Source organism: Camelus dromedarius, chromosome X, assembly GCF_036321535.1.
Source record: "Camelus dromedarius isolate mCamDro1 chromosome X, mCamDro1.pat, whole genome shotgun sequence".
NCBI lineage: Eukaryota > Metazoa > Chordata > Mammalia > Artiodactyla > Camelidae > Camelus > Camelus dromedarius.
The window spans coordinates 2,259,910-2,286,144 of NC_087472.1; the positions used below are offsets into that span (position 1 = coordinate 2,259,910).

The window sequence follows — 26,235 nt, forward strand, 5'->3', positions numbered from 1 at the left end:
CTGAGTCAAGGTGAGGACCCCGAGGGAGAACGGACGGATCTTGCACCCCGGGACAGTGTTGGACCTTGGAGGCCTTGGGGCAGGGTGACCACCTGTGGCGTTTCCTGCCATCCGGGTCTCGGAGGGACTGGGGTCCTGGGATGAGGGGCGGGGCCTCGGGGGCTCCAAGGGGAGGCTACATGCCGCCTGAGTCAAAGTGAGGAACCTGAAGCAGGAAGGAGGGGCCCCTGAACCCAGGAAAGTGGCCATCCCACAGAGAGTCGCCCTTGCTTTCAGCTGTCCGGCGGCCCGAGGGGACGACAGCCCACGTGGTTTGTCCTGACTTCCGCATTCGAGTCTCAGACAGACTGGAGACATAGTGAAAGGGAGGGGGCCTCAGGTCTGCGGAGGAGAGAATCTCAGGGCCGCCTGGGAGTGAAGGTGACGACCGCGAGTTTGTATTCAGGGACCCTGGACCCCAGAACAGAGTCAGTCCTGGGAGGCCATGGGGCGGGAGGACCTCGGGCAGCAGTTCCTGAAATGCGGGTCTCAGAGGGACTGGGGTCTTGGTATGACGGGCGATGCCTCAGGTGGGCTGAGAGGGGAATCCCAGGTCCTGCCAGGAGTCAAGGTGACCCCGAGGGAGGAGTGAGGGACCCGAGATCCCAGAACAGAGGGGACGCAACCGATCCTGCCCCTGCTGTCAGCCCTGGGAGGCCTCAATGCGGGATGAGCACACGTGGTGTGTCCTGACTTCGGCATCCAGGGCTCAGAGAGACCGGGGACCTACTATCAGGATGGGGCCCTCAGGTGGTTGCAGAGCAGAATCCCAGGTCCCGCTTGGAGTCCCGGTGAGGACCCTGAGTTAGCGCGGACAGGACCTCCCACCCTAGAAGAGTGGGAACCTGCCAGAGCCCAGGCCTCCTGCCAGCACGCGGGTCCAGGGCTGTGCCACAGTGTAGATCCGAGGTCTCCCCTCCTTTCTCTCCCAGGGGCTCCAGACACCGGGAAGGCCTAGGTCTGAGACACGTGTTCTCGGGTCACAGAGCACAGGAGGCTGGCAGTGCCAGGACTGAAGGTGAGGTGTGGGCCCTGAGTGTGTACCCGGGGGCTCCCGGAACAGAGGGGACCCCGCGAGGCCAACGTCCACTCCACACACCCCGTGTTGCCCCCAGAACCTCGGGCTGTGCCGGCTGCACCCTGAGGAGCCGCCTCACTTCCCCCGTCAGGTTCACAGACGACCGTCCACCAGGAGGAGAGCCCCTGTGAGGCCGAGGGCACCCCTGAAGAGGAGACCTGTAAGTAGCCTTTGTCAGAGCCCCCCACGGTGGGTTTCTCAGCCCGGGCCACTGACACTCCCTTTCTTCCCCAGGCCCGTGGGTCCCCATCTGTCACCCCTGCCCTCGCTGCTCTCAGGTGCCCGACACCACTCACCGTGCCTCCCGTTCAGATGCGTGACCTCCACCACACTGAAGCCGACTTTCACGACCCAAGAGAGGCTGAGGATTCCGAGGATGAGCAGGACATTTGGGTTGAGGAGGAGGAGGGCGCATCCCCGTTGTCTCCCTCCTCCTCCTCCTCCTCCTCCTCCTTCTCCTCCTCGTCTTCCTACTCAGTCCTGTTCCTGGGCAGTGGCGAGGAGGTGGCTGATTCTGGGACACCCAGTCCCGCGCAGAGCCCTCAGGGTGTCTGCCCCTCCCCCACAGCCGTGGCAGCCCCTCCCTGGAGCCAGTCGGAAGACAATGGCCTCAGAAGCCAAGGTGAGGAGGGGCCCAGCACCGGGCAGGACCCGGCAGATGCCGAGTCCCGGCTCCACGATGCATTACATTTGATGATGGTTGACCTGATGGGCTTCCTGCTCCACAAGTACCGCACAAAGCAGCCGACCTCAAAAGAGGAAATGCTGAATGCGGTCCTCAGAGATGACCAGGACCACTTCCCTGCGGTCTTGAGCCAAGCCTCTGAGTGTCTGCAGCTGGTCTTTGGGGTGGATGTGAAGGAGGTGGACCCCAGGGAGCACTTGTATGTCCTGGTCCCCACCCTGGGCCTCACCTACGATGGCATGCAGGACGATGGGCAGAGCATTCCCAAGACTGGCCTCCTGCTGATACTTCTGGGTGTGATTGTCCTGGAGGGCGACTTTGCTCCTGAGGAGGCAGTCTGGGGAGCACTTAGCAAGATGGGGCTGTGTGCTGGGAGGGAGCACTTCATCTATGGGGAGCCCAGGGAGCTCATCACCAACGTGTGGGTGCGGGAGGGGTACGTGGAGTACCGGCAGGTGGCCAACAGCGATCCCGCTCGCCACGAGTTCCTGTGGGGTCCCCGGGCCTACACGGAGACCAGCAAGCTGCAAGTCCTGGAACATTTCCTCAGGATCAATAGAAGGGGTCCCAGTTCTTTCCCGTCCCTGTCTGAAGAGCGAGTGAGTGATGAGGAAGAGGGGGCCTGAGCCAGACTTGCAGCTGGTCTCCTTCTAGGCCCCTGTCCGGCAGCTTCTCCTGCCGGGCAGGAAGTGAGGCTGACTCTTCACTGTGTGTCTGAGGAGCAAGGAGTCAGCATCCTAAGTAGTGAGGGCCCGGGCCAGTGGGGGGGACACGGTGTACAGCATCTCTGGGCTCCTGTTCTCTACAATGATATGGAAGTTCATCTTCATTTCCTTTAGTGATGTTTCAGATGTTATTCGTTTTAATAAATATCAATATACTTTATTTTATTATACAGTCTTTTTAAAGATTACATTTTATTTACAGTTATGAGAAAATATTGGTTATATACGCCTTGTTCTGCAATACATTCTTGAACCTTCCTTACACCCAATACTTTGTACCTCCCCCTCCCTCAACCCCTATACTGCCCGTTGCCCCTCACCCCTCCCCACTGGTAATCACTAGTTTGTTCTCTATGAGCCTGCTTCTTCTTTGTTATACTCACTAGTTTGTTGTATTTTTTAGAGTCCACATATAAATTGATATCATACAGTATTTGTCTTTCTCTGTCTGATTTATTTCACTTAGCATAATGTCCTCCAAGTCCATCCATCTTGCTGCAAACGGCAAAATTTTGTTTTTTATGGCTGAGTAATATTCCGGGGTGTGTGTGTGTGTGTGTGTGTGTGTGTGTGTCTGTGTGTCTGTGTGTCTGTGTGTTTGTGTGTCCATTCATCTGCTGATGGACATTTAGGTTCCTTCCACATCTTGGCAATTGTAGATAACACTGCTATGAATATTGGGTGCGTGTATCTTTTCAAATTAGTATGTGTTTTTTTTTTTTTTTGAGATATATACCCAGGAATGGAATTGCTGGGTCACTTGGTAGTTCTAGTTTTAGTTTTTTGAGAAACGGCATACTGTTTTCCAGAGTGGTCACACCAATTTACATCCCCACCAACAGTGTAGGAGGGATCCCTTCTCTCCACATCTTCGCCAACATTTGCTATTTGCGTTCCTTTTGAAGGTAGCCATTCTGACAGGTATAAGGTTATATGTCATTGTGGTTTTGATTTGCATTTCCCTGATGGTTAATTATACTGAGCATCTTTTCACGTGCCTGCTGGCCACCTGCATTTCCTCTTTGGAAAAATGTCTATTGTGTTGTTCTGCCCGTTTTTAGTTGGGTGATTTGTTTTTTTGATGTTGAATTGTATGAGCCGTTTATATATGGTGGTTATTCCTCCCTTGTCAGTTGTAACGTTTGCAAATATTTTCTCCCCTTCAGTAGGTTGTTGTTTTAATTTAGTCAGTGGGTTCCCTTGCTGTGCAGAAGCTTTTAAGTATAATTAGGTCCCCGCTGTTTATTTTTCCTTTTATTTCCTTTGTTTTAGGACATGGATCCAAAAAGTTATTGCTGTAATTTATGTCAGAGAGTGTTCTGCCTATGTTTTCCTCTAGGAGTATTATAGTATCCAGTCTTAAATGTAGATCTTTAATCTATTTTGAGTTTATTTTTGTATATGGTGTTAGAGAATATTCTAAGTCCATTCTTTGACAGGTAGCTCTCCAGTTTTTCCAGAGCCACTTATTGAAGAGACTGTCTTTTCTCCATTCAATATCCTTACTTCCTTTGTCGTACATTAATTGACGGTAAGTGTGTGGGTTTACTTCTCGCCTCTCTATCCTGTTCCATTTGATCTGCGTGTCTGTTTGGGAGCCAGAACCGCACTGTTTTGATTACTACAGCTTTGTAGTATAGTCTAACGTCAGGGAGCATGATTTCTCCAGCTCTGTTCTTCATTCCCAAGATTGTTTTAGCTATTGGGGTTCTTTTCTTTTTCCAGACACATTTTTAAATTATTTGTTCTGGTTCTGAGAAAAATGCCATTGTTATGTTGACAGGGATTGCTTTGAATCTGTAGATTGCCTTGGGTAGTATGGTCACTGGGTTGTATGGTCAACAACACTGATTCTTCCAATCCAAGAACACGGTATATCTTTCCATCTGTTGGTGTCATCTTCAGCTTCTTGCATCAGTGTCTTGTAGTTATTGGAGTACAGGTCTTTGGTCTCCTTAGCTAGGTTTATTACTAGATTATTTATTCTCTTTGATGTGATGGTAAATGGGATTGTTTCCTTAATTTCTCTTTCTGATACTCCTTTGTTAGTGTATAAGATGCAACAGATTTCTGTATATTAATAATAATATTTAATAAGCTTCAGTATCTTAGTTTGTGAATGATATTGATTATACACGTACTGGTACTTAGGCAGCCCAAGACTGAGTTTTGCTATTTTGTAAAACAAATTGGGAAAGTTTCCATGATACTCTGTCATGCCAAAGTAGGTAACGCCGCATTGGAATAGAAATTTACTTGGAAATGTGAGAGTGATCAGCACTAAAATCGGTGGGGTCAAGAAAGAGAGAAGTAAAAGTAAACGATAGGTAATTATTGGCTCCTTATCCCTTTTCTTCTGTCAGTCTATAAAATTATAATTATGTGTGTATAACCTGGATTTGTCTGGCTTAGTTAAGAAAGTAGGAGAAAATCAACCTGGATCAGTAGGATCCCTGCTCACCATCTCAGTTCATCCGCAGACGTTCACTGAGCCTCTGCTCTCTGGAGGGCTCGGTGTTAGCAGTGGGGACACTCGGAAAAGCAGGACAGCCCACACCTAGGATAGTCTAGGAGCCGCAGTCACATCGGGAAGTTGGTGAAAGGTCTCCTAAGTCCCATAGGGCAAATAAAAATAGGGCGAGGGGGTGGGGGTCCGGGAGAGAGCACCCAAGTGTAATTCCCCAGAGCCAGGGCAGCTGGGGGCTTTGCGAAGCTGGGCTTCCTTTTGTGGGATGTGATGGTAATGATGCAGTGTGGTTGCGGCGACCAGACTTGAGGAAGGCATGTTTTGGGTTTTAGAGAAAACTGAATCGGGGGATTTCTCTGAGAAGGTCATTTGGATCAAGGGTAAACCAGAGAGACTTCTCTTCCTGGACCAGGAAGGAAGATATTCTGTGTCTATTGCATTGCACTTGTCCACAATCATGTACTCAGTATTTCAAACTGACGATTTGTGAGGAGTTCTGCAGACATATGGTCACTCCCCCTTGACGTGGTACCCTGACGTCAGTGGTCGAGCTCTCCTTTCCCTGGTCTTCGGGAGCTGACTATAGAGCGAAGCGTGATTAAGTTTTCATTACCTTGATTGTAATCTTGGCAGTTGTCCTCAAGGACTAGATATTTGGTGGGCATGAAATGAAGTAAAGCCACAGTTCGGATGGAAGGGCAGCTGGGAGGGGGCAAAGGTTGTTCCGTGACTCCCTTCCTAGGAGCTCGGTGTTAAGTCCAGCTGGGAACGCTCCCCCACCCCTCAGTGTAACCTAGCCTCTAATCTGGAGAATTTATTTAGTTTTATTTACGAGATATGCTTTTTGGCTGATTAGCTCTTCCACATCCTACTGAGCTGCGTGTTCTCTAACATGACCTGGATAACAAACCAAGCAGCCAAGTCCCAGAGGTGGGAGTGGAAGGGTCTGGGGCCAAAGAAAATCAGAAGGAACTGCCAATCATCACGGTTCCAACAGGCAGCACGCCCCGCGCGAGGTGCTTGGCGCACATCGCACGCACCCCTGCAGTCTTGCGGGACGGGCCTCCTCACACCCGCCCACTTCACAGATGAAGAACCTGAGGTCGTGGGGCTCGGGAACCTTCCCAGGATCATGTGCTAGTAAGTGACGGGTCGGGGCTGGGACCCCTGGTCTGAATTCATCTAGAACCCACGCTGTGCCCACCCATCCCAGCCTGTGGCCCACCTCCTGACCCAGAGTCCACTTCTCTCCTCAGTGTCCTCATGGTGTCTCTCGGGTAAGAGAAAGGATCCTGAGGCCCAGATCTAAAAGCAGGCTTAAGGATGGAAGGTGACAAGAATCAAACACAACTTCAGTACTGCCTGTGAGCTTTATTGATCTGGGCTCAACCTGCCTGAGTCCCAGGATCCTTGAGAACAGAGGTCCCAGCATTTCTGCCCAGTCCCAGCACCTTTTTGCCTGACAGCATCCTTACCCTCATCTTCCCTTGTGTGCCCTCCTGTCCAGCTCTGGAACTTGACCTGCTGGCTTGCTCATCAATGCTGCCCCTTCTGAAGTCTGCAGCCTGCCCCCAGTAGAATTGCCCAGAATCACCTGTCTCCCCTAACAGAATTCCTACTCCTTGCAAAAGTCCCCTGAAGGTTTGTCCCTCTCCCTGGAACGTCTCCGATGGCTAAAATCTCTTCAAAATTGAACATGACCTTTAGATATTTGGTCATCCTATTGGATGTCTTCAACATGTTCTCCATGTGTTTTCCAAGGGAGTGGTGAGTCGAGTCTGATTTGGCCCATAATCTACCAATTCTTGGGATATTACCCTTAAGTTAGAGAGAGGGTTTTTGAAAACACTTGATATTTACATTAAGATTTTAATGGGAAGTCTTCTTTGAAACTGGCCCCTGGACACATTCACGGATGAATCAGCTTACCTAGGTGATCAAAACCCAAAGCTTCCTTTATTAGTCCACTCAGGGTGCCATAACAGAATACCATATTGTGTGTGGCTGAAGCCTCACACATCTATTTTTCATAGTTTTGGAGACTGTGAAGCCAGAGATCAAGATGCCAGCATGGTTGGTTCCTGGTGTGAGCTCTCTACCTGACTCATAGATGGCTGTCTTCTCCCTGTGCCCTCACATGGCAGAGGGAGAGAGGGGAAGCAAGCTCTCTAGTGTCATTTTGTATAAGAGCACTGATCTCATACTGAGGGCCCTGCCCTCATGACCTCATCTAAACCTTTTACTTCCCAAGGGCTCCATCTCGAAATACATCACACTGGAATGGATGACGAGGGGATTCCACAGTGCTTATGTCTCACCCAGGGAAGCGAATGCTGCCAAGGCCATCCATGGTGGAGCTACTCCTACCCTGAGATGCCGCCTGGTCCTAGACCCTGAGTCATGAAACCCAAAATTCCTCAGCGTCTGATGAAGGCCCAGTTTAGGTGCTGCCAGGTCAAACTTGGAGCAGGAGAGAGCCTAGAACAGCAGACAACAGAGCAGGATGTTGGTGGAGGATCAACCAACCCCACTGGGCCAAGGAGACGACAGGCACGTCCATCCTGAACTCCTTCCTGACACTCCCCTGCAGCCCTCCCTCCATTGCCTGTGTGCCCAGCGTCTCCAGTGACACCTCCATGTCTGCAGCTCTTTCCACATGGCCCAGATCTCCCCAGATGCAGGGTTTCTGTAGACCAATCAGGAGGTCACAGGCCCTGGCCTCAGCTCCCTGAAAGACCCTCATCCTGACTCATCAGCTGCTTTGAGGACTGTGTCCTTCATCTGCAAGCTGGGAAGTCACAGGCTTTGTCCTTTCAGAACGTCTGGAGGAGCCCTCTGGGCACAGACTGAGAGAGCACCCGAGGGCCCCTAACCATTTCTGGATCAAAGGCAACGTCCTTCCCCTCCTTGCACATAGGCACACATTGGACAGGGAGAGGCCCAATCACTCCTTCTGTCTCCCAGAGACTCTGAATCAGTTCAAAGGCAGTTGGAGGGCACCCCTCAATTTGCACTGGGCTCACCCGTCCCCTGGGGTGAGAAGGCAGGACCAAGGATGGTTGAGAAGGACGGTTCCTGGCTCCTCACTCCCGATTACAGGCCCCTCTGAGAGCTGCCCTTCCAGCCACTGTGCTCAGGTAGGGGGTCTCCCAGATCAGCAGTGCCTTCCACCCTGGCCGATGCCCCCCTCAGGTGGCACTGAGGGCTCTCAGGGCCCAGAGTCAGCCTCTGGACAGGAAGGGGCCATCCCCAGGCCCTGCCTACAGCCCCCTACTTACAGTCCTCCACCTCCTGCCTGCTCCCAGGACACATGACTGTGCAGGGGAGTGGGACAGAGAGGAGGCGCCCCTGCCCTTCTGGGGGCCGCCTTGCCCTGGAATTTAAGTGGAGGACACCTCCCCTGCCTTTCCCCACCCCCACCCAGGGCATGAGGGCTGTGGAACTCCTGCTGGCCTGCCCTCCTTCCATCGGCCATCACACACCCCCGGGTCACCAAAAGTCTCTCAGTGCCTACACCAACCCCAGCCACTGTTGGCTGGCAGGGGACACTGATCACAGGCAGGTGGACAAACCCCCCCACCCCAGAGTCCTGCACTGAGGTCCTGGCAGGGGCTTCTGACCTCACGCCTGGACCCTTCTGTGGCCAGCTGGTCCTTGGGACTGCACACGTGACCTCCCTGAAGGATCTGGGTGCCCTGAAAACACACAGTGCTACCAGGGATCCTGTGGCTTCGGGTCCTGCCTGCGGTCCCCCCCCCATCCAACGTGCAACCACTTATTCCTGGGGGCTCCCCCAGTTTCCTGGGACCCAGCCAACCACTGGCTGTGCCCACAAGTCCTGTCACCTGGCTCTGTCCAGCCCAGGGGACCACACAGACCCTCTTGGACCCTGCTCTAACCAGACTCCAGTGCTGACTCGAGGTCCCAGGCCACTGTCACCTCCCCCTACTCCCATCCCCAGTAGACCCTTCCCTCAAATGCCCACAGCAGAGGCCAGACTCAGCTGAAACTTTCAATGAAATCTATTGAAGAGAAACATTGACTGAGACCACTGAAGAGAGGGAATGACCACACAGACAGGAACTTCTAACGGCCACTAAAGCCCACAGGTCTTGGCCCCGCCCCATTTGGTGTCTAACATGGAAGGACTCATGGTGGTGGGTGGGGTCTCTTGCAGGTGATGGGGGGCCCAGGGAGTTGCTTTGGGCTGGGCTGGCCCTTCCCTCCACCCTGCTCCCCACCTGGGGTGAGGTGGTTGCCTGGCCTGGCCTCTACCTGCCTCCAGGCCAGGGAGGCCCTGGGCCTGCTGAGCCTATTGACCCGAGGAGGACTTGGGAGGGCTCATCTCCACAGCCCTGTCCTCATTTCCCGGGTCCTCTGGGATGGGCTTGAGCCCCTCCTCTGGTGGCCCCTCACCCTCCTGATCTCCTGCAGGGGCAGGCCCTCTGGCCCATAGGCAGGACCTCCTAGGGCTGCCCTGGGAGTACTGCCCATCTGGATAGGTGTGGGGGCCCCCAGGGCCTCTGAGGTTCCTGCCTGACCTAGGCCCATAGAAGTGGGGTTGTGGTCGTGATGGACCTCATCATTTAGCTCCTCCACCTCCTGCTCCTGCTCCTCCTGCTCCTTCTCCTCCACCTTGCTGTCCTCTACCTTAGCTTTGGCTCTGGCATCAGTATGGGCATTAGTCCAGGCACCAGCCCCTTCCTCTGCCTGGGATCTCTCACTCCTGGGTAGACTGGCCTCCCATGTCTCAGACTCTCGAACAAGCTCCAGCACCTCCAGGAAACTTGGAGACCTCCCAACCATTCTCAGCTTCTTCAGTGCTTCATCCAGTGGCCCACTGAGGTTGGCTCTGGTGAGCACCTGCCTCAGATGAACATGGTCAGCTGAGGCTCTGGCCAGAGCCCCTCTCTGGATGGCTTTCTGCAGCAGGACTTCCAGCCGCAACACGAAAGCAGAGAGTCCCTCTCCTGACTGCTGTTGAGCAGTCAAACAGTTCACACAGATGGTCGCCTGGGACTCATTGTCTCCAAACACCTGAATCAGAGCCTCCAGACAGTCCTGGGCAGTCCTGCCAGGGTTCTCTGCCAGGAGCCTGCGCACGAGCTGCAAGGCCGTCCCCCGAAGACCTTCCATCAGCCTCCGCCTCCTCTCCCTTTCAGCAACCCCCTGCCACACGTGCAGCATGTCAGCGGTGTGGTCTAGCCAGGCCTCAAAGGACTCCTCCTCGGGGGCTGGCTGCTCTCTTCCGGAGAACATGCCTAGGCGCTGGTACCGCATGGTTTCCACCCAGGGCTGGATGGCCTGACCGATGGATCGGAGCCAGCACATCCTACGTAGCCCCAGCCCCAGGGCGCCAGCCACACTCTCCACCGTCTGTCCCTGTTGCTCCAGAAAGTGGAGCACACGACGGAGAAACTCCTCTCCTGAGCAACTGGGCACAAAGACCATGTTCTATGGACCCCCAGTGCCCGAGATTTCTCTGGGGACCAAAGCATAGTTGACTTCCTGGTCAAGCTCCACCAGGGCCGGAGTGGCATTATCCTCCTCTCGAAACACTTTGCCCGGTATGGTCAAGTGGCCAATGGGCCACAGGGTGGCCTCCAGGGACTCTTGGAGTTCGGCTTCATCACAGTCCTCCGGGATGCCCAGGATGAGCAGGCCCCTGCGAGCGCTGACGCCCATCCACCTGCACCAGTCCCGCAGCATCCTCACTGCCATCGCTCGAATTTCCGCCTGGGCGGGGCTAATACTAAGGGTAGGAAAGGTTCCCGGTGCAGACCGGGATGGCACTCAGGGGTTGGGTGAACTGGGGCAAGAGACTAAGACTCAAGAGAGAAAGACCCAGGACTCCACAGCCTGTGAATGCGAACCGGACAAGAGCGAGGTTAAGGCCGCCCCGCCCCCGCCCCCGCCCCCGCCCCCACCCGGTGCTGCCCCTCCTCCCCCCACCGCGCCTCTGCGGTCCAGGGTAGACGCCCCCGCCCCGCTCTCCGCCTGCCCCTCGGGGACCACAGCGCCTGCCCCTCGGGGACCACAGCCCCTCCCCACGCCGTCCCCGTCCCCGTCCCCGTCCCCGCAGGCTGTGGCAGTCCCGCCGAGGCTGGCGGAGGGCGGTGGGGGTCTCCCGGGGCCAAGCGCACCCTCCCGGGGTCTGGTACCTTCGTCTCGGTCGGGCTCCTTCCTGGCCGAGGTCCCAGCAGGAGGGGCCCGGGGCAGCTCTGAGTGCCCACAGGGTCCGGCGCCCCACTTTCCCCCGCTGTCTCCCGCTCCCGGCCCCTGTCTCCCCGCCGCACGTGGACCAGCGCTCCAGCGCCTGCTCGCCACCGCTCACTGCAGTGGGGACCCAGGGCGGGGGCGCAGTGGCAGCGGAGCGCGGACCCTCCGCGTCGCCCTGGAGACCGCAGGGCCATTGGAGTGCGCAGGTCACGCTGCCCGGCTGCCGCCACCGCCGCAGACGCCCTTGGAACCGCGGGTGATGTCACCTGTGCCTTCCCCCGCCCCCGAGGGGGTGCGGGCACAGGTGGGGACCCCCGGGGCCCAGGACCCGGCCCTGTCTCCTGCCCCTCCCAGAACGTGTCCTCAGGGAGCCAGCATGTCGAGGGGTGCATTCGCCAGGGTTCCCACCACCAGAGAGCAGCTGGGCGCCAGGAGGTGCGTTCATACCGGGGGTGGGGAGCAGTGGAGTGGAGTATCCCTCTGGGCCTTTTTCACCTGCTCTTCCCCTCCCCCTCCCCACCCAGGACGGGTCCTGTCCTGTCCCAAGGCTAGGTGAGGAGCACCTCGTCCAGGTGTGATTCCCCAGAGCAGATGTCCCATAGGTGCACGCGTGTTCACACACACCACCCCAGTGGAGGGTCCACCGTCCCCACGTTGCCCTCCCAGCTCGCCTGGGGGGCCTGGAACCGCAGGCACCACCGCTGTGGGTGCTTGACCGGCAAAGGAGTTTCGCTGCCCCAGTGCCAGTGGCCAGCCCTAAAAATGATGACCTAATGTCTGGGTTTGGCCTGTCCTTTCCCATTTTGTGCGCTGCAAGTCCAGTGTCGGGAAACTACTTTCGCCACTTGGAGCCCAACCCCTTGGACCTTTCTGCCTTTCCCTGGGAACAGTGGGCTGTGGGTTGTGATGTATCTGTGGGGTCCCAGATGGAGGTGTCAGAAGGAGAGATGGTGTGATTGACCTTCAGGCAGAGGACATGGTGGTGCGCGTGCTCCTGCCTACTTTTTGAACTACATACTTGCCTTGTGTGGGCAGGGCTCTCCTCCACCACACAAGGAAGGGCTTGTGTGATGCCCAGGCAGGATGCACTCACCCAGCCAGGACTGAGAATCCACCTTGTACTGGGTGTGGGACAGAACCGCTTAAGTGTCTTCTCACCCCATATTGTGATGGTGTATTCTGCTTGCCTGCCTGCCAGTTGTCAGAAACCGAGTAGAAATGATCCCTAAGGGCTTTTCCCTGCTCAATCTGGATAATCATTCCTACAATGTCTTCATAAGAGTTATTTCATTTACCCCCCCCCCATCAGAACCCTGGGAGGTGGGTATTAACATTATCCTTATTTGACTCATGAGGCTCAGAGGACTTGAGGGACATGTTCAAGGTCATGCACCTTTCTGCAGGTAGAGCTGAAGATGGATCCAAAATTGGTCCCCATTGCCTTTTGAGTAGACTTGGGACCTTTTCTTCTCTGGTTGTTTTATCCACATTAGAATTTACTTCCCTTATTTCTGTCTATTCATAGTCCCTGTGAGAAGGAAAAATCATCCTCACATTTACTCAAGAGGAAATTGGCTCAACTTCACATGTGTAGGTTTCCTTTCAGCTCAATCACGCAGGAAGATGGGGAAATCATCTAAAATTGTCTCCCTCCAAAGGTGATGATTTGCTTTTTGTGGCATATGGAATTAGACCTTGTCAGGAACGCTTTCAAAGTCTACCATGTGTGTCTTTTCCCCTAAAAACATCTAAGAGGTTACTCAGAATCCATCTCTCATAAAATACTTGCTAGCCAATTTCCAAATCACCATTTTGTGATCCTAGAAAGGCAATGAAATAGCATGATGATCTAGAGGACTACATCCTGGTCCCAGTTTTGCCTGAGGGCTCAATCATCTACTCAACTTACAGAGGCAGAAAGTGAAGCTCAGGATGAAACACAACCAGCCCAAAGTAACAAAGTGAGTAAATGGCAGTTAAGAGACATTGAGGAGAGATGACAGTACAGCTAAAGCAGAGGGGGGCATCCAGAATTTCTCTGGGAAGAGGCATGTAGAGGTCCAAGCCAGGTGCACTGAGGCAGATCTGTGGATGTCCTGGATGTCAAGAAGAAAGGATTTGGGGACTCCAAGTTCAAAGTGAAAGATTTTAATATGTTCAGTTTGAAAGTTTTTGCAATTGGGGTTAACCTTTGTATGATTTTGGAGCTCCTCCACTCTGTGCCCAAAGGACAGTGAAGAATATTGTCTCCTCCACTCAAACAGAAGACCATTAAAGCCAGTAAAAATGTCTTATTTGCTTTTATGTCCCCATTGCCTTGCATAGTACTAGCACAAAGGCACCAAAATTGGGTAACTGATGGATAAACGTCTCTTATAAGGTGGAAAGTTTAATAGACAGTGAAGAAAGCCATCTCCACTGGGATGACCTTCCCCTGGCTTAGACCAGTGGCAGAGTCGTCCAGGGGGCAGATTACTGGAGAGTCTGTTCTGCTGAGTCTGAGATAGGCCTGGGAATTTTTTACAAGAGCTTCTGGTAATTCAATACTTTCAAAAATACATTCTGCAATATTTAAAATCCAAAATGTATAAGGAAAAGTGTAACCAATACTCCTATGTGTAGTACCTAAGAAATAAAACACTGCCACCAAAGGTTCACCCCCTTGTGTACTCCTTCCCAACTGTCTCGCACTCTCTGCCCCACAGAGGGAAGCACTGGTCTGCATTTGCATTTCTTTGTCCTTCCACTGCAAATAAATCCTTCAACAATTGGTAGTATTGTGTTCTCATGTTTTAAGCTTTACATAAATGGTATGTTCTCCATATTTATCCATTTTATTAGCCAACCATTATGTTTGTGAAAATCACCATTTTGATACATGCAAATCTGATTCATTAATTTTCACTTCTGTATAGTATCCGTTATGGTGAATGGATATGTGTGTACCAAAATTTATTTATCAATTTTTCCCATTGACAGATATTTAAGTTGTTTCCCATTTTCAGCTATCACAAACAGTGCAGCTCCGAATATTCTTGGAGAGTTTCACTGGGCTTGTACCTAGCAGTGGCATTGCTGGGTCAAAGACTGTCTTCAGTTTTAAGAGAATGTCTTCAGTTTTAAGAGATATCGCCAAATTGTTTTCCACTTTGCTATACCAATTTATACCTCCATCAATCTCCATATCATCATGAACATTTTATATTGTGTGACTTAAATATTGCCAGTTCTGAGGGATGTCAATTGTTATTTTATTGTACCTTTATTTTGAATTTCTCTAATCATAAATGAGGTTTAATACCTTAGTTAGGGGGCTACTTCTGATTCTTTTTGTTTGAAATTCTTAATAATGTTTTTTCCCATTTCTTAGTTGGGAAGTTTATCATTTTTAATGCTTCATAGGAGTTCTTTACATGATCTGGATACTTCTTTCTATTAAGTTACTGTTGCTGTGTAACCAATTACCCAAAACATACTGTCTTACGGAAACCATTTTACTCTGCTGACAAATTTGTGAGTCAGGAACTGGAGGAAAGTTTAGCTGGGAAGTTCTTTCTTGGGATTTCTTATGTGGTTGCAAATGTGATCTGGGAATTTAATGATCTGAAGGCTCAGCTGGGCTGGACACCCAATATAGTTCACTCACATGGCCGACAGAGTCACGTTTTTGGTACTCACAGCCAAGAGCATCCTAATTTTTACAGACACCCTCTGAATCACCATTCTTGGGTCAGTGAAGTTTTTGATGTGGAGTATAAGAAATTTCTGTGTCTTCCTAAAATCACATGGTGAAGTTCTAACCCCCAGTACCTCATATTGTGACCTTATTTAGACATGTATCCACCATTACAGTATCATACACAGTAGTTTCACTGCCCTAAAAGTCTTCCATGTTCCTCCTATTCATCCCTTCCTCCCCACTAAACTCTGGCAACCAGTGATCTTTTTACTATCTCCATAGTTTTGCCTTTTCCAGAATGTCATAGATTTAGGAGTCATACAGGATGTAGCCTTTCACATTGGCTTCTTTCACACAGTAATGTGCAATTAACGTTCCTCTATATCTTTTCATGGCTTGATAGCTCATTTTTTTTTTTTGTGGTTCTAGAACTTCATTTATGACACTCAGCAGTTAGTTCTCATCCACATTAACTGTCTGTAGATTTTTGAAAGTGGTGACAGGTACATAGGTAACCAATGTATAGAGCTTGTTTGGTGAATCTTCATCCTCATTCCGTTTTCTGGACAATCGCACACGGGTATGGTATGGGACGTTCCTTATTGGTTTGGCCCAGACAGCTTTGTTGAGCCTGGTGTCAATGCGCACATCTGGAGTTCTCATCCCCTTCATGGCAAATTTCCGGATTTCTCTGAGTGCCCGAGGCGCACACTTCTTGAAACCCACTCCATGGATGCGCTTGTGAATGTTGATAGTGTATTCTCTGGTCACCACCTCGTTGATGGCGGACCAGCCCTTCTTCTTCTCACCAGCCTTCTTTGCGGGAGCCATCCTGCTGGGCCCAAGTCAGAAAGAAAGCAATTGCTCATTTCTTTTTAATGTTGAATAATATTTCATTGTCTGGATGTACCACAATTTATCCACTCACCCACCAAAAGACATCTTGGTTGCTTCCAGTTTGGGCAATTATGACTAAAGCTGCTATGAACATCCGTGTGCAGGTTTTTGTGTGGACATATGTTTTCAGCTCCTTTAGGTGGATACAATACCAAGGAGCATGCTTGCTAGATCGTATGGTAAGAGCATGCTTAGTTTTTTCAGAAACCGACAGTCTTCCAAAGTGTCTGTACCATTTTGCATTCCCAGTAGCAATGAATGAGAGTTCCTGTTGTTCCACATCTTCAAAATCATTTTGTGTTGTCAGTGTTCCAGATTTTGGCCATTCTAATATATTAGTGGTATCTCATTGTTGTTTTAATTTGCATTTCCCTGATGACATATGATGGAAAGCATCATTTCAGGTGCTTACTTGCCATCTGTGTGTCTTCTTTGTTGCAGTGTCTTTCCAGGTCTTCTGCCCATTTTTAACTGGGTTGTTTGTTTTCTTACAAGAGCTGAAGAAGGTCATCTAGGCACCACCTGGCTGGACACGCAGGCCAAGAGAACCATATAGAATAATTAACTGTTACATACCAATGACCTTTGAGAAATTCCAATGTCCTTGTTGACGGCTTGGGGTGGCTCTGGCAAAGGGATCACTGTAATCATGACCATTGGCACCCTGGGTCCGTGTATTTATGGCAGAGATAGGGGAATCATGATGATTTTGTGGGTCCAAAGGTGAGGCAGCTCCACTACCAGATCTAGATTACAGGTGCTTGTAGGACTGACTTCTGTTTAAGTATTTTTTTTTTTAAAAAAAGCATGTCTACCATTTGTACTTAAGCATTATTCTCTTTTGCACAACCAAATATTTGCAATTATACTCTATGTCCGGCATTCTGCTGCAAAATCATAAAACGAGGACACAGACAAAACAAAAACAAGCAACAATAACAACAAAAAGCCCTTGAAGCTCTATCCATTGGCAAAATCTTCCCTTCCTATTCTTTGGGTACAAGTTGAAAATGGATGGCAGTCGCAGCATTTCAACCACACCCAAATACCAACCCAATACATCCCAAAGCCAAGATTAGGCCTTTTCCTTCTCCCTTATCTGGTCATATGCAATCATGTGGCCATAGCGTGACCTGAGGGAGGAGTGGTAGTGTAACTACGATGGATAGCATGAGGGTCTGGGCTACTGCTCAAAAAGCTTACTCATACCTCTGTCCCTGCCCAGATTGTATTCCATATGCACCATTTCCATCCTACAATCAGTTGCTGATCAGCCATTTGACTTTGACTTGATGAGTCTGACAGGACCCAGCTTATAATGGGAAGTCCCAGATGCACAGTCACTTAATGTCCCATAGTTCAGCATCTGTCTCTACCAGGACCCAGAAGCACACCAGGAAGTATTTCTAGAAAGGCGTATAATCTCTGATACTGATGGCATGGCCTCGCCCCAGAACCCCAGGGGCCTGAGTAGCAATTCTCTTACAGGGGCCAGCTTTGAACTTTACATGCATCCTTGCCCATCACTGATACATTTAACACCATGGGGTCTGTCAGATAAGACAGTCCACACGGCCGCTTGCATGGCAGCCTGGACCTGCGGCAGTTTCCTCTCCTGCACCTCACCTCTCCCAAGGCTCTCAGACTTCTGTGCCACCTGGTGTATGGGCCAGAGCACTACTTTCTTTTTCGTGCTGGAGGATTCAAGGCGAAAGATTTGTCTTTCACTTTGGAGGGGACATCTGGTATGCCTCTGATTACTGGACTTTAAAAATGTTATTGAAATGTTAGGTCCCTGAATCCTCGTGGGGTTTATCTCCCATGTTCTTGAGCTCATGTGTCTTACAGAAGCCTCTACTTGTCCTGTCCAATCAGTATGATGGTGCCAGTGCAATGGATCTGAGTGATGTTCTATGGGCTGTCTAGATGATCCACATCTCTTGGTACTATATTTTTTTATTTTTTAGTTGAAGTATAGTCATTTTACAATTTTGTGTCAGTTTCTGGTGTACAGCATGTTTCAGTCATTATACTCTTTATATTCATTCATTATATACTGAATTCATTCAATCAGTATATGTATACATATACATGCATATATTCATTTTCATATTCTTTTCCATTATAGGTTACTACAAGATATTGAATATAGTTCCCTGTGCTATACAGTAGGACCTTGTTGTTTATCTATTTTATATGTAGTAGTGTGTATCTGCAAATCTCAGACTCCCAATTTATCCCTCCCCCCCTTTCCCCTGTGGTAACCATAAGTTTATTTACTATATCTGTGAGTCTATTTCTGTTTTGTAAATAAGTTCATTTGTCTTTTTTTTTAGATTCCACATATAAGTGATATCATATGGTATTTTTCTTTATCTTTCTGGCTTACTTCACTTAGAACGACGATTTCCAGGTCCATTCATGTTGCTGCAAATGGCATTACTGTATTATTTTTAATGGCTGAGTAGTATTCCATTGCATGTACGTATGTATATATACATACATACAATGGAACTTCTTAATCTAGTTATTCGTTGATGGACATTTAGGTTGTTTCCATGTCTTGGCTATTGTATATTATGAGAAAGGAGAGGTAGCAGAGTTAACATGGTAGTGAAGCAAATTGTAAATAAAGATTTTTTGTCTGTCCACATGATTGAGAACTGCTTCTAATCCTCTTTTCTTGATGGTTTGGAATAAAAAGAAATGCAGTCATCAAATCAATGGCCACATACCAGGGACCTAAGGCCCTATTAATCTGCTTGAGCAACAATACCAGGTCCACAACTGAAATTACTAGTTGGTGAAGCCTGGGGTATTATATAGTCATTCTTCCCAAATCACCCAATTTCTGCAGTGAACAGATTGGCAAAGTAAATGGACGTATGATGAGGACCAACACCCTACATCTTTCAGATCTTTAAGAGTGGCTCTAATCTCTGCCATGCCTCTTGTGATATTGTTTCTAATATATTCTCTTAGTTGTGTGTGTGTGGGGGTGCATAGTTTCACAGACTTGAACGTAACTTTCACAAATTTATGGTCACCTGAAATACAGATAGACCACCACCTAAGATGTGGTTTGGGTGTGGAGACTGATGATACTACACAAACACCAAGAAGGCAAGAAATGGTTCAATACTTACATAATTGAAGGTTTGGAAGAGAGCAAGACAAGCCTCTCAACCAGTTGCAAAGTGGCTTGTGAGAGCAAGGAATAGACTGTCCTGGGATTTTATCATGGTGAGGAGGTAGGACCTAGATGAGAGTTCTCAGAGGTGGTCAGGAGCATGCAATGGTTTGAATCTCCCTCTGGTGCCAGAAGAGGAAGCACCCAGGCTTTCTTATCAGTTTTCCCCAACATGGAGCACATGGGAAAGAGGGAAGGCTAGCTGAAAAGGTCAGTTTCCAGGGAGAATAAGGAATGGAGGCAGTAATCCTCCCTGCACTGCTGGTGCTCTGGGAAATGGAGGCTCTTAGGACTTAAAGATAAATCTCAAAATGGCCTGTGTTGTGCATGTCCTTAAGTCAGGGAGAGGTTTTGATAGAAGGAATAAAAGTCAAATAAGATTGAGAGGAAGAAACTGACTATGGAAAGGGAGATGACATTGAGCCCTCTCAGCTGCGTGGTACCAATGCCAGCACAGAAACTACCTGCCTTAGTGTCAGTGGACCAGTAAGACACTGTGGACAGGCACACAACAAAAGAGTCACAACCATGTCACGTCAAGTATAACAGATGAGCCTTAGTTAAATGATACACAGGGTCTGTCTGGGCATAAATAGTAACAGTAGATTTCTAAATAGAATAAAAGTATTGGAGAACCAACATAAGCATCTTGGGGGCAGGAGGTAAGATAACAAATAGGACAGTTTAAGAGGCACCCCTCCCTCACGTTTGTACCAACAGCTAGAGCAACAGGTTCACCAGGGTCATCAAAGCCTTGGTGGTAGTAACTACTCACAAATTGGAAGCAGTATATAATGTGATGACAGGGGCAGAAGTCTAGACTTAAGAAGCCTAGCTCTGAAACTCGGTAACCAGGCAATTCCCTTATTTCTCTTTCACTCGGTTTATACCACTAAACAAGGAAAGGCTCCACGATCTCTGAGCTAGTCAAACGCTCCAAAGCTCTGCAGATCTCCCTGCCCACCCCCATGAGCCTCCTCACCCTCCCTCGCCTAACTCCTGGGAACTAAGCCCCTCCCCCAGGAAGCCCCCCAGCCCAGCGCAGGCAGGTCCTCCTAGGGGTGGGCGTGAGTGGTCCCTCGTGGTTGGAGCGTCCAGCTGCCCTCCCCGCGTGTCCACAGCTCGTGCCCCCGGCCGGTTCTGAAGACCCGCGCCCAGGGTCCAGAGACTACCAAGCGGGCTCGGGCCGCAGGAGCCCCTCTCGGCTCCTCGCGGGCACCGAGCTCCCTTGCTCTCCCCTTCACCGCGGCGCGGTGGTCCACACGTGGTCGGGCGTGCGGAGCGGGGGGCGGCTTCAACCCCAAGCCGGTGGGACCGCCGGGCCCTCCGGGCCAGGCGGGGGAAGTGCAGCGGCAGCCTCGGGCGGCCCGAGAGCTGAGGGGCGGCTCGGCCCAATTGTGATCCTCGCGCGACATCTGGCGGCCGGCGCGGGCACCGCCGCGGGAGAAGCGCCTCCGAGGCCTCTCGCGCCCAGGGAAGCCATTTCGCTTTGCGAACCGTCGCGTTTCCCGACAGGCACCGCGAGGCAAGCTCGCCGCTGCAGTTAATGGCGGCGCGCGCAGGCGCCCTCACGCGGAATCCAAGCGCGCACGGGCCAGAGAGGCGCAGGCGCAGGCGCACACAGGGCAGTCTCCGTTAGACCTGAATGCACCCAGGCGCATATGTTCTCTGACGGTTGCTCAGGTCCCTGCTGCTCAGGTGGGAACTATTTGTCTCCACTATTTTCCTCCCCAGTTCAGAATCTGCTTCTTGCCCTCAGAGATCGTGTGACAGCTCGAGGAAAATAATTCTTGACACTGCATAGAAGTGACAATAAACGGAGGCGCTATTAAAAGTAAATCTATGCTGGAGCATCAAACCATGACACTATCCTGAATCCGGTCCCTTATACTCCTTTCAGTGTCTAATCAATTTATTTTCTGGGCGTTCAGTGTATACTCCAGGTACCCAAAGCCCTGCCCAAACCCACCAGAGTACTATTGATTGGCACAATAGAGCCTGCTCAGCTGAGTTCCTTTACCTGTGTCTACAAGCCAGGTCATGGTGGATAGTAAAAACATTTTGAAACTAAGCCACCCAACCAGCCATTGACTGGGCCCACAGTCCGTCATACAGATCCGTCCAGCCCAGGAGACCACACAGACCCTCTTGGACCCTGCTCTAACCATACTCCAGTGCTGACTCGAGGTCCCAGGCCACTGTCACCTCCCCCTACCCCCATCCCCAGTAGACCCTTCCTTCAAATGCCCACAGCAGAGGCCAGACTCAGCTGAAACTTTCAACGAAATTTATTAAAGAGAAACATTGACTGAAACAACTGAAAAGAGGGAATGACCACACAGACAGGAACTTCTAACGGCCACTAAAGCCCACAGATCTCAGCCACCTCCTCCTCCCGGGGTCCCTCACCAGGTGTCTCAGCTGCCTCCCACCATGCTGTGGCGCTCCCCGCGTAGTCTCCCTTCCTGAGGGCCCCACGGTCAGCCTCTGGCCAGGACGGTGGACCCCAGCAATGACCGCTGCCCCCAGGGCACCCCTCCACCTCTGGCCCACATCCTGGGGCCTGGCCCTGCCCTCTGGCCCCCACAGGACAGTCCAGGACACTGGAGAACACGGCGGGGAACACTCCCCCAAGCCCAGGACAAGGGGTCACGAGGAGCAGCGATGTCAGATCACAGCACGGTCCCCGAGGACCCTCCGCAGCCCCTGACCTTCCCCGGCCCAGTTCTTCCTTCCCGAGGCCACCAGGTGGGCGTCGTCCATCTGTCCTTCCTGCCGTCTCCTGGGACCGGGCTGGGGTCTCCGGGCTGGGCTGGGGGTACTGCTCAGAGAAGAACACACACACATCTCCACAAGAACAAGCAGCGGTTGGCCTAAATCTACTCCAACACAGCGGACGTGGAGCTCACGACACTGGGCCAGAGCGAGCAGAGCCTTGGTGCCCTGAGCTCAGGGCACGTGGCCGGGCCCAGAGGTGGCGGCCCGGGTAGGAGGGACACCCGGCCTGGGTCCACGGGCACCTCAGGGCTCTGCACGGGAACGGGGGCTGGTGTGGGGGTGGTGAGGAGATCACTATGGGGCCACAGAGACACAGGCTTCCTATGGGCTTCCTAGTACAGGGAGCAGCCTGCCCCAGGGGACGGTGACTAGGGGCCCCTCTCAGAGGCCCAGGCACCTTGACATGGCCCCTGACATCTCCCAGGGCAGTGTGGGGGCAGACGTCTTCAGGTGGCCCTCACCAAGGCCGGGGCTGGGCACTCAGGGATCCTCCTGGGCTGGCTGCCCCAGTTGGCAGGGCTTGGGGCTGAGGCTGGTGTGGTGTTGCCATGGTGGGGGAGGGGCACCTCTCCCCGCCCCATTTGGTGTCTAACATGGAAGGACTCATGGTGGTGGGTGGGGTCTCTTGCAGGTGATGGGGGGCCCAGGGAGTTGCTTTGGGCTGGGCTGGCCCTTCCCTCCACCCTGCTCCCCACCTGGGGCGAGGTGGCTGCCTGGCCTGGCCTCTACATGCCTCCAGGCCAGGGAGGCCCTGGGCCTGCTGAGCCTATTGACCCGAGGAGGACTTGGGAGGGCTCATCTCCACAGCCCTGTCCTCATTTCCCGGGTCCTCTGGGATGGGCTTGAGCCCCTCCTCGGGGGGCCCCTCAGCCTCCTGGTCTCCTGCCTGGTTGAGGTTCTCTGGCTCACAGCCAGGACCTCCTGGTGCCTCCCGGGAAGCACTACCCATCTGGGCAGTTGGGGGCGCCTGGGGGTGTCTGAGGGTCCTGACTCCCAGGAAGCCCTGCCTATCTGGGCAGGGGTGGGGGCCCCAGAGGCCTCTGACAGTCCTACCCCCCAGGAAGCCCTGTCCATCTGGGCAGGGGTAGAGGCTCCAGAAACCTCTGAGGGTCCTGACTCCCAGGAAGCCCTGCCCATCTGTGCAGGAGAGGGGGCCCCAGGGGCCTCTGAGGGTACTGACTCCCAGGAAGCCCTGTCCATCTGGGCAGGGGTGGGAGCCCCGGGGGCCTCTGAGGGTCCTACCCCCCAGGAAGCCCTGCCCATCTGTGCAGGAGAGGGAGCCCCGGGGGCCTCTGAGGGTACTGACTCCCAGGAAGCCCTGCCCATCTGGGCAGGAGAGGGAGCCCCGGGGGCCTCTGAGGGTACTGACTCCCAGGAAGCCCTGCCCATCTGGGCAGGGGTGGGAGCCCTGGGGGCCTCTGAGGGTACTGACTCCCAGGAAGCCCTGTCCATCTGGGCAGGGGTAGAGGCTCCAGAAACCTCTGAGGGTCCTGACTCCCCAGAAGCCCTGCCCATCTGGGCAGGAGAGGGGGCCCCGGGGGCCTCTGAGGGTCCTGACACCCAGGAAGCCCTGCCCATCTGGGCAGGGGTGGGAGCCCCAGGGGCCTCTGAGGGTACTGACTCCCAGGAAGCCCTGACCATCTGTGCAGGTGTGGGAGCCCCAGGGGCCTCTGAGGGTCCTACCCCCCAGGAAGCCCTGCCCATCTGGGCAGGAGAGGGGGCCCCGGGGGCCTCTGAGGGTACTGACTCCCAGGAAGCCCTGCCCATGTGGGCAGGGGTGGGAGCCCTGGGGGCCTCTGAGGGTCCTACCCCCCAGGAAGCCCTGCCCATCTGGGCAGGAGAGGGGGCCCCAGGGGCCTCTGAGGGTCCTACTCCCCAGGAAGCCCTGTCCATCCGGGCAGGGATGGGGGCCCCAGGGGCCTCTGAGGGAGCTGCCTGACCTAGGCCTGCAGGGATGGGAGGATTTTCGTCTCCCTGAGTGGCAGAGGAGGACTTGCTGGTCTCCCCAGGCGCAGGGGCTGCCCCAGAGGCAAAGTGGGTTTCAGGGGCAGCCTCACCAGCCTCACCAGTGCCAGGAGCCGCCTCGCTGGCCTCTTCACAGGCTGGGGTGGCCTCAGTGCTACCTTCCTTGGAAAGGGCACCCTGGGCGGTCCCTTCACCTGCTGGGGAGGCCTTGGCTCCATCTGCAGTGGTGCCCCCGGTGACGACCTCCTGGGCTGAGGAGGCCTGGGCACCATATTCCTGGGCCGGGACAGCTGGGGCACCTGCCAGGTCTCCAGGGTTCACGCGGGCCTCTTCTTCCACTTGGAGCTGCTCGCTGCCCGCTGGGCCAGCCTCCGGTGCCTCGGTCTCCCGGATGAGCCGCAGCATCCCCACGAAGCCCGGGGGTCTCCTCTCCAGCCTCATCCTCCTCAGCCTGTTCTGGAGTGCAGCACTCGGGCGGGCCCGCATCAGCACCTGCCGGGCGCGCACCTGGTCTGCGATGGCCGGGTGGATGGCCCCCTTCTCCAGGGCCGACTGCAGCAGGCCTTCCAGGCGCATCATGTAGGCAAAGAGAGTCTCCTGGGGCCGCTGGGCGCAAGTCATGAACTTCAGCCGTGCGGTCACCCGGGTGTCCTTGTTCCCAAACGCCTGCACCAGCGCGGCCAGGCAGTCGTGTGCGGCCATGTCGGGATCTTCCACCAGGAGGCCACACAGGAGATCCAGCGCGGGGCCGCCCAGGCTCTCCACCAGCCTCCTCCTCCTCTCCCTCTCAGACACGTGGCGCCACAGGTACAGCATGTCGTTGGCGTGGTCCAGCCAGCTCTCAAAGGACTCCTCCCCGGGGCCAGGCTCTTCCAGCCCAGAGAAGGGTCTCAGGCCCTGAGAGCCCATGTTTTCCAGCACACGCTGCAAGACCTGCCTCCATGGCCGGCTCCCGGCTCTCACCTTGACTATGGCTGCTGCTGCTGCCCCCGCAGCTGCTTCCTCACCTGGGGCTCCTGCCTCACCTCCAGCTCCCGCCTCACCTGTGACCTCTACTTCCTGTGCAACATCTTCCTCACCTGGCGTTCCTGCCGCGTCTTCAGCTCCTGCCTCACCCTCAGCTCCTGCCTCATCTGCAGCTCCTGCCTCACCTGCCCTGCCAACCAATGCTGGTCTCTGGGGCTGGGCAGGGAAATTGGGTCTATCCTGTGACTCAGAATCGGGGGCCTGGGGCAGGAAGACCACAGGCCAGGCCCCTCCCGTGCCTGGTATTTGTCGAGGAATCAAGCTTCGGTTTAAATACTCAGCACACTCGACCAAGGCAACCCTGGACCCCAGCTCCTTTCTGAAGACCTTGCCCAGCACTCGGTACCTGCCCAGGTGCCACAGGGCAGCCCGCACGGCCTCCTGGAATTCCTGGTCCTTGCAGTCCTCCGGGATGCCCAGGATGAGCAGAGAGCGCTGAGCGTTCACGCCCATCCAGCCGCACCAGTCCCGCAGCACCGCCAGTGCCATCGCAGGGACCTGGGGGGAGGGTGCGCGGCGATCCGACAGGGAAGCGCAGACTGTCGCAGTCTCTGCGCCTGCTGCAGAGGGGAGAGAGGGACATTAGTACCAGACAGCCTGCCCCACCGCTCCCCACAGCGGCGGCCTGGCGCCCTTCTCCCGCCACTTCACGTTCCCCACTCTCCACTGCAGCGACTCAGAGCCCCCCGACCCGTGCACCCCTCACCTCCGCAGCGAGAAGATCCTCTTTCGCCTTGGCCGACGCCCCTGATCCTGCCATAGCAGCCAGAGCCCCTCTCACCACCATCTGAAACCCCCGCAGTCGCCAGGAGCCCTCCCCGCCCCTCCCAGACCCCCTAGCTAGGGGTCCTGCCACCCTCTTTCCTAGTGCAGGACCTGGAGCGCCCCTGCTCCCTACACCGACCCTGGCAACCTGGAGATTCCCCTCCCACGCCCCCCAAACCGGAGTCTGGAGCCCCTCCCCCACCCCACCAGCCCCTGCCCCTCTGCAGCTGGAGCCGCCCTCCCCTCCTGCATCCCGAAGGCAGGAGCCCCACCTCCCCTCCTCGCCAGCGTTGGACCAGGACCCTCTCCCCCACCACTGCCTGTTGGGGCAGCGATGCGGCCCCTACCCTGGGCGCCCGCGGTAATTCGGGGTGGGGGGGTGTCCCACCGGAGCCAAGCCCCGGGTCGCCTGCTCACTTTCTCTGACTCTGCGGGTGCTGCCTGCGGGCTGCGGAGCGGACTCCAAAGGCCACCTCAAAGCCCTGGGGCCAGAGAGTCAGAAGAATGCGCCTCAGGGCTGTGCAGTCCAGGGTTCTCCCAGGCCCTCCGTGCCGAGGCCACTGTGGGCTCCTCAGTGCTCCCAGAAGCCCCAAGTAGTTGAGGGAGCCAGGTCTCAGCCTCTCTGTGCAGGACAAATGGCTGGATCAGGAGAGCATTTGAGGTGTCAGTGTTGCTGCCACGGGACCTGCTTGGTAAGGGCTTGCTGTGGCAAGGTTTGGAGC

General features: G+C 53.7%; 4 protein-coding genes across 4 annotated transcripts; 1 reads left to right on the forward strand and 3 right to left on the reverse strand.

Annotated features, from left to right (window-relative positions):
• Positions 1-1,292: 1,292 nt before the first annotated feature.
• On the forward strand, positions 1,293-2,428 carry LOC116150884 (melanoma-associated antigen 8). The gene has a single exon (XM_064482877.1). The coding sequence runs from the start codon at positions 1,430-1,432 to the stop codon at positions 2,426-2,428; it is 999 nt and encodes a 332-aa protein (XP_064338947.1). The 5' UTR covers positions 1,293-1,429.
• A 6,907-nt stretch (positions 2,429-9,335) lies between these two features.
• Positions 9,336-10,715, reverse strand: PNMA6A (PNMA family member 6A). Its single transcript, XM_031446206.2, is given in 1 exon segment — positions 9,336-10,715. A coding segment is annotated over 1 exon segment (1,380 nt).
• Positions 10,716-15,299: 4,584 nt separating this feature from the next.
• On the reverse strand, positions 15,300-15,733 carry LOC105105182 (large ribosomal subunit protein eL31-like). The gene has a single exon (XM_064482821.1). The coding sequence runs from the start codon at positions 15,721-15,723 to the stop codon at positions 15,346-15,348; it is 378 nt and encodes a 125-aa protein (XP_064338891.1). The 5' UTR covers positions 15,724-15,733; the 3' UTR covers positions 15,300-15,345.
• Positions 15,734-22,523: 6,790 nt separating this feature from the next.
• LOC105106302 (paraneoplastic antigen Ma6F-like) lies at positions 22,524-25,542 on the reverse strand. The gene is made up of 3 exons (XM_064482849.1): positions 25,455-25,542; positions 23,698-25,308; positions 22,524-22,768 (listed from the first exon to the last, which is right to left on the reverse strand). The coding sequence occupies exons 2-3, from the start codon at positions 25,235-25,237 to the stop codon at positions 22,524-22,526; spliced, it is 1,785 nt and encodes a 594-aa protein (XP_064338919.1). The 5' UTR covers positions 25,238-25,308; positions 25,455-25,542.
• Between the last annotated feature and the right edge of the window lie 693 nt (positions 25,543-26,235).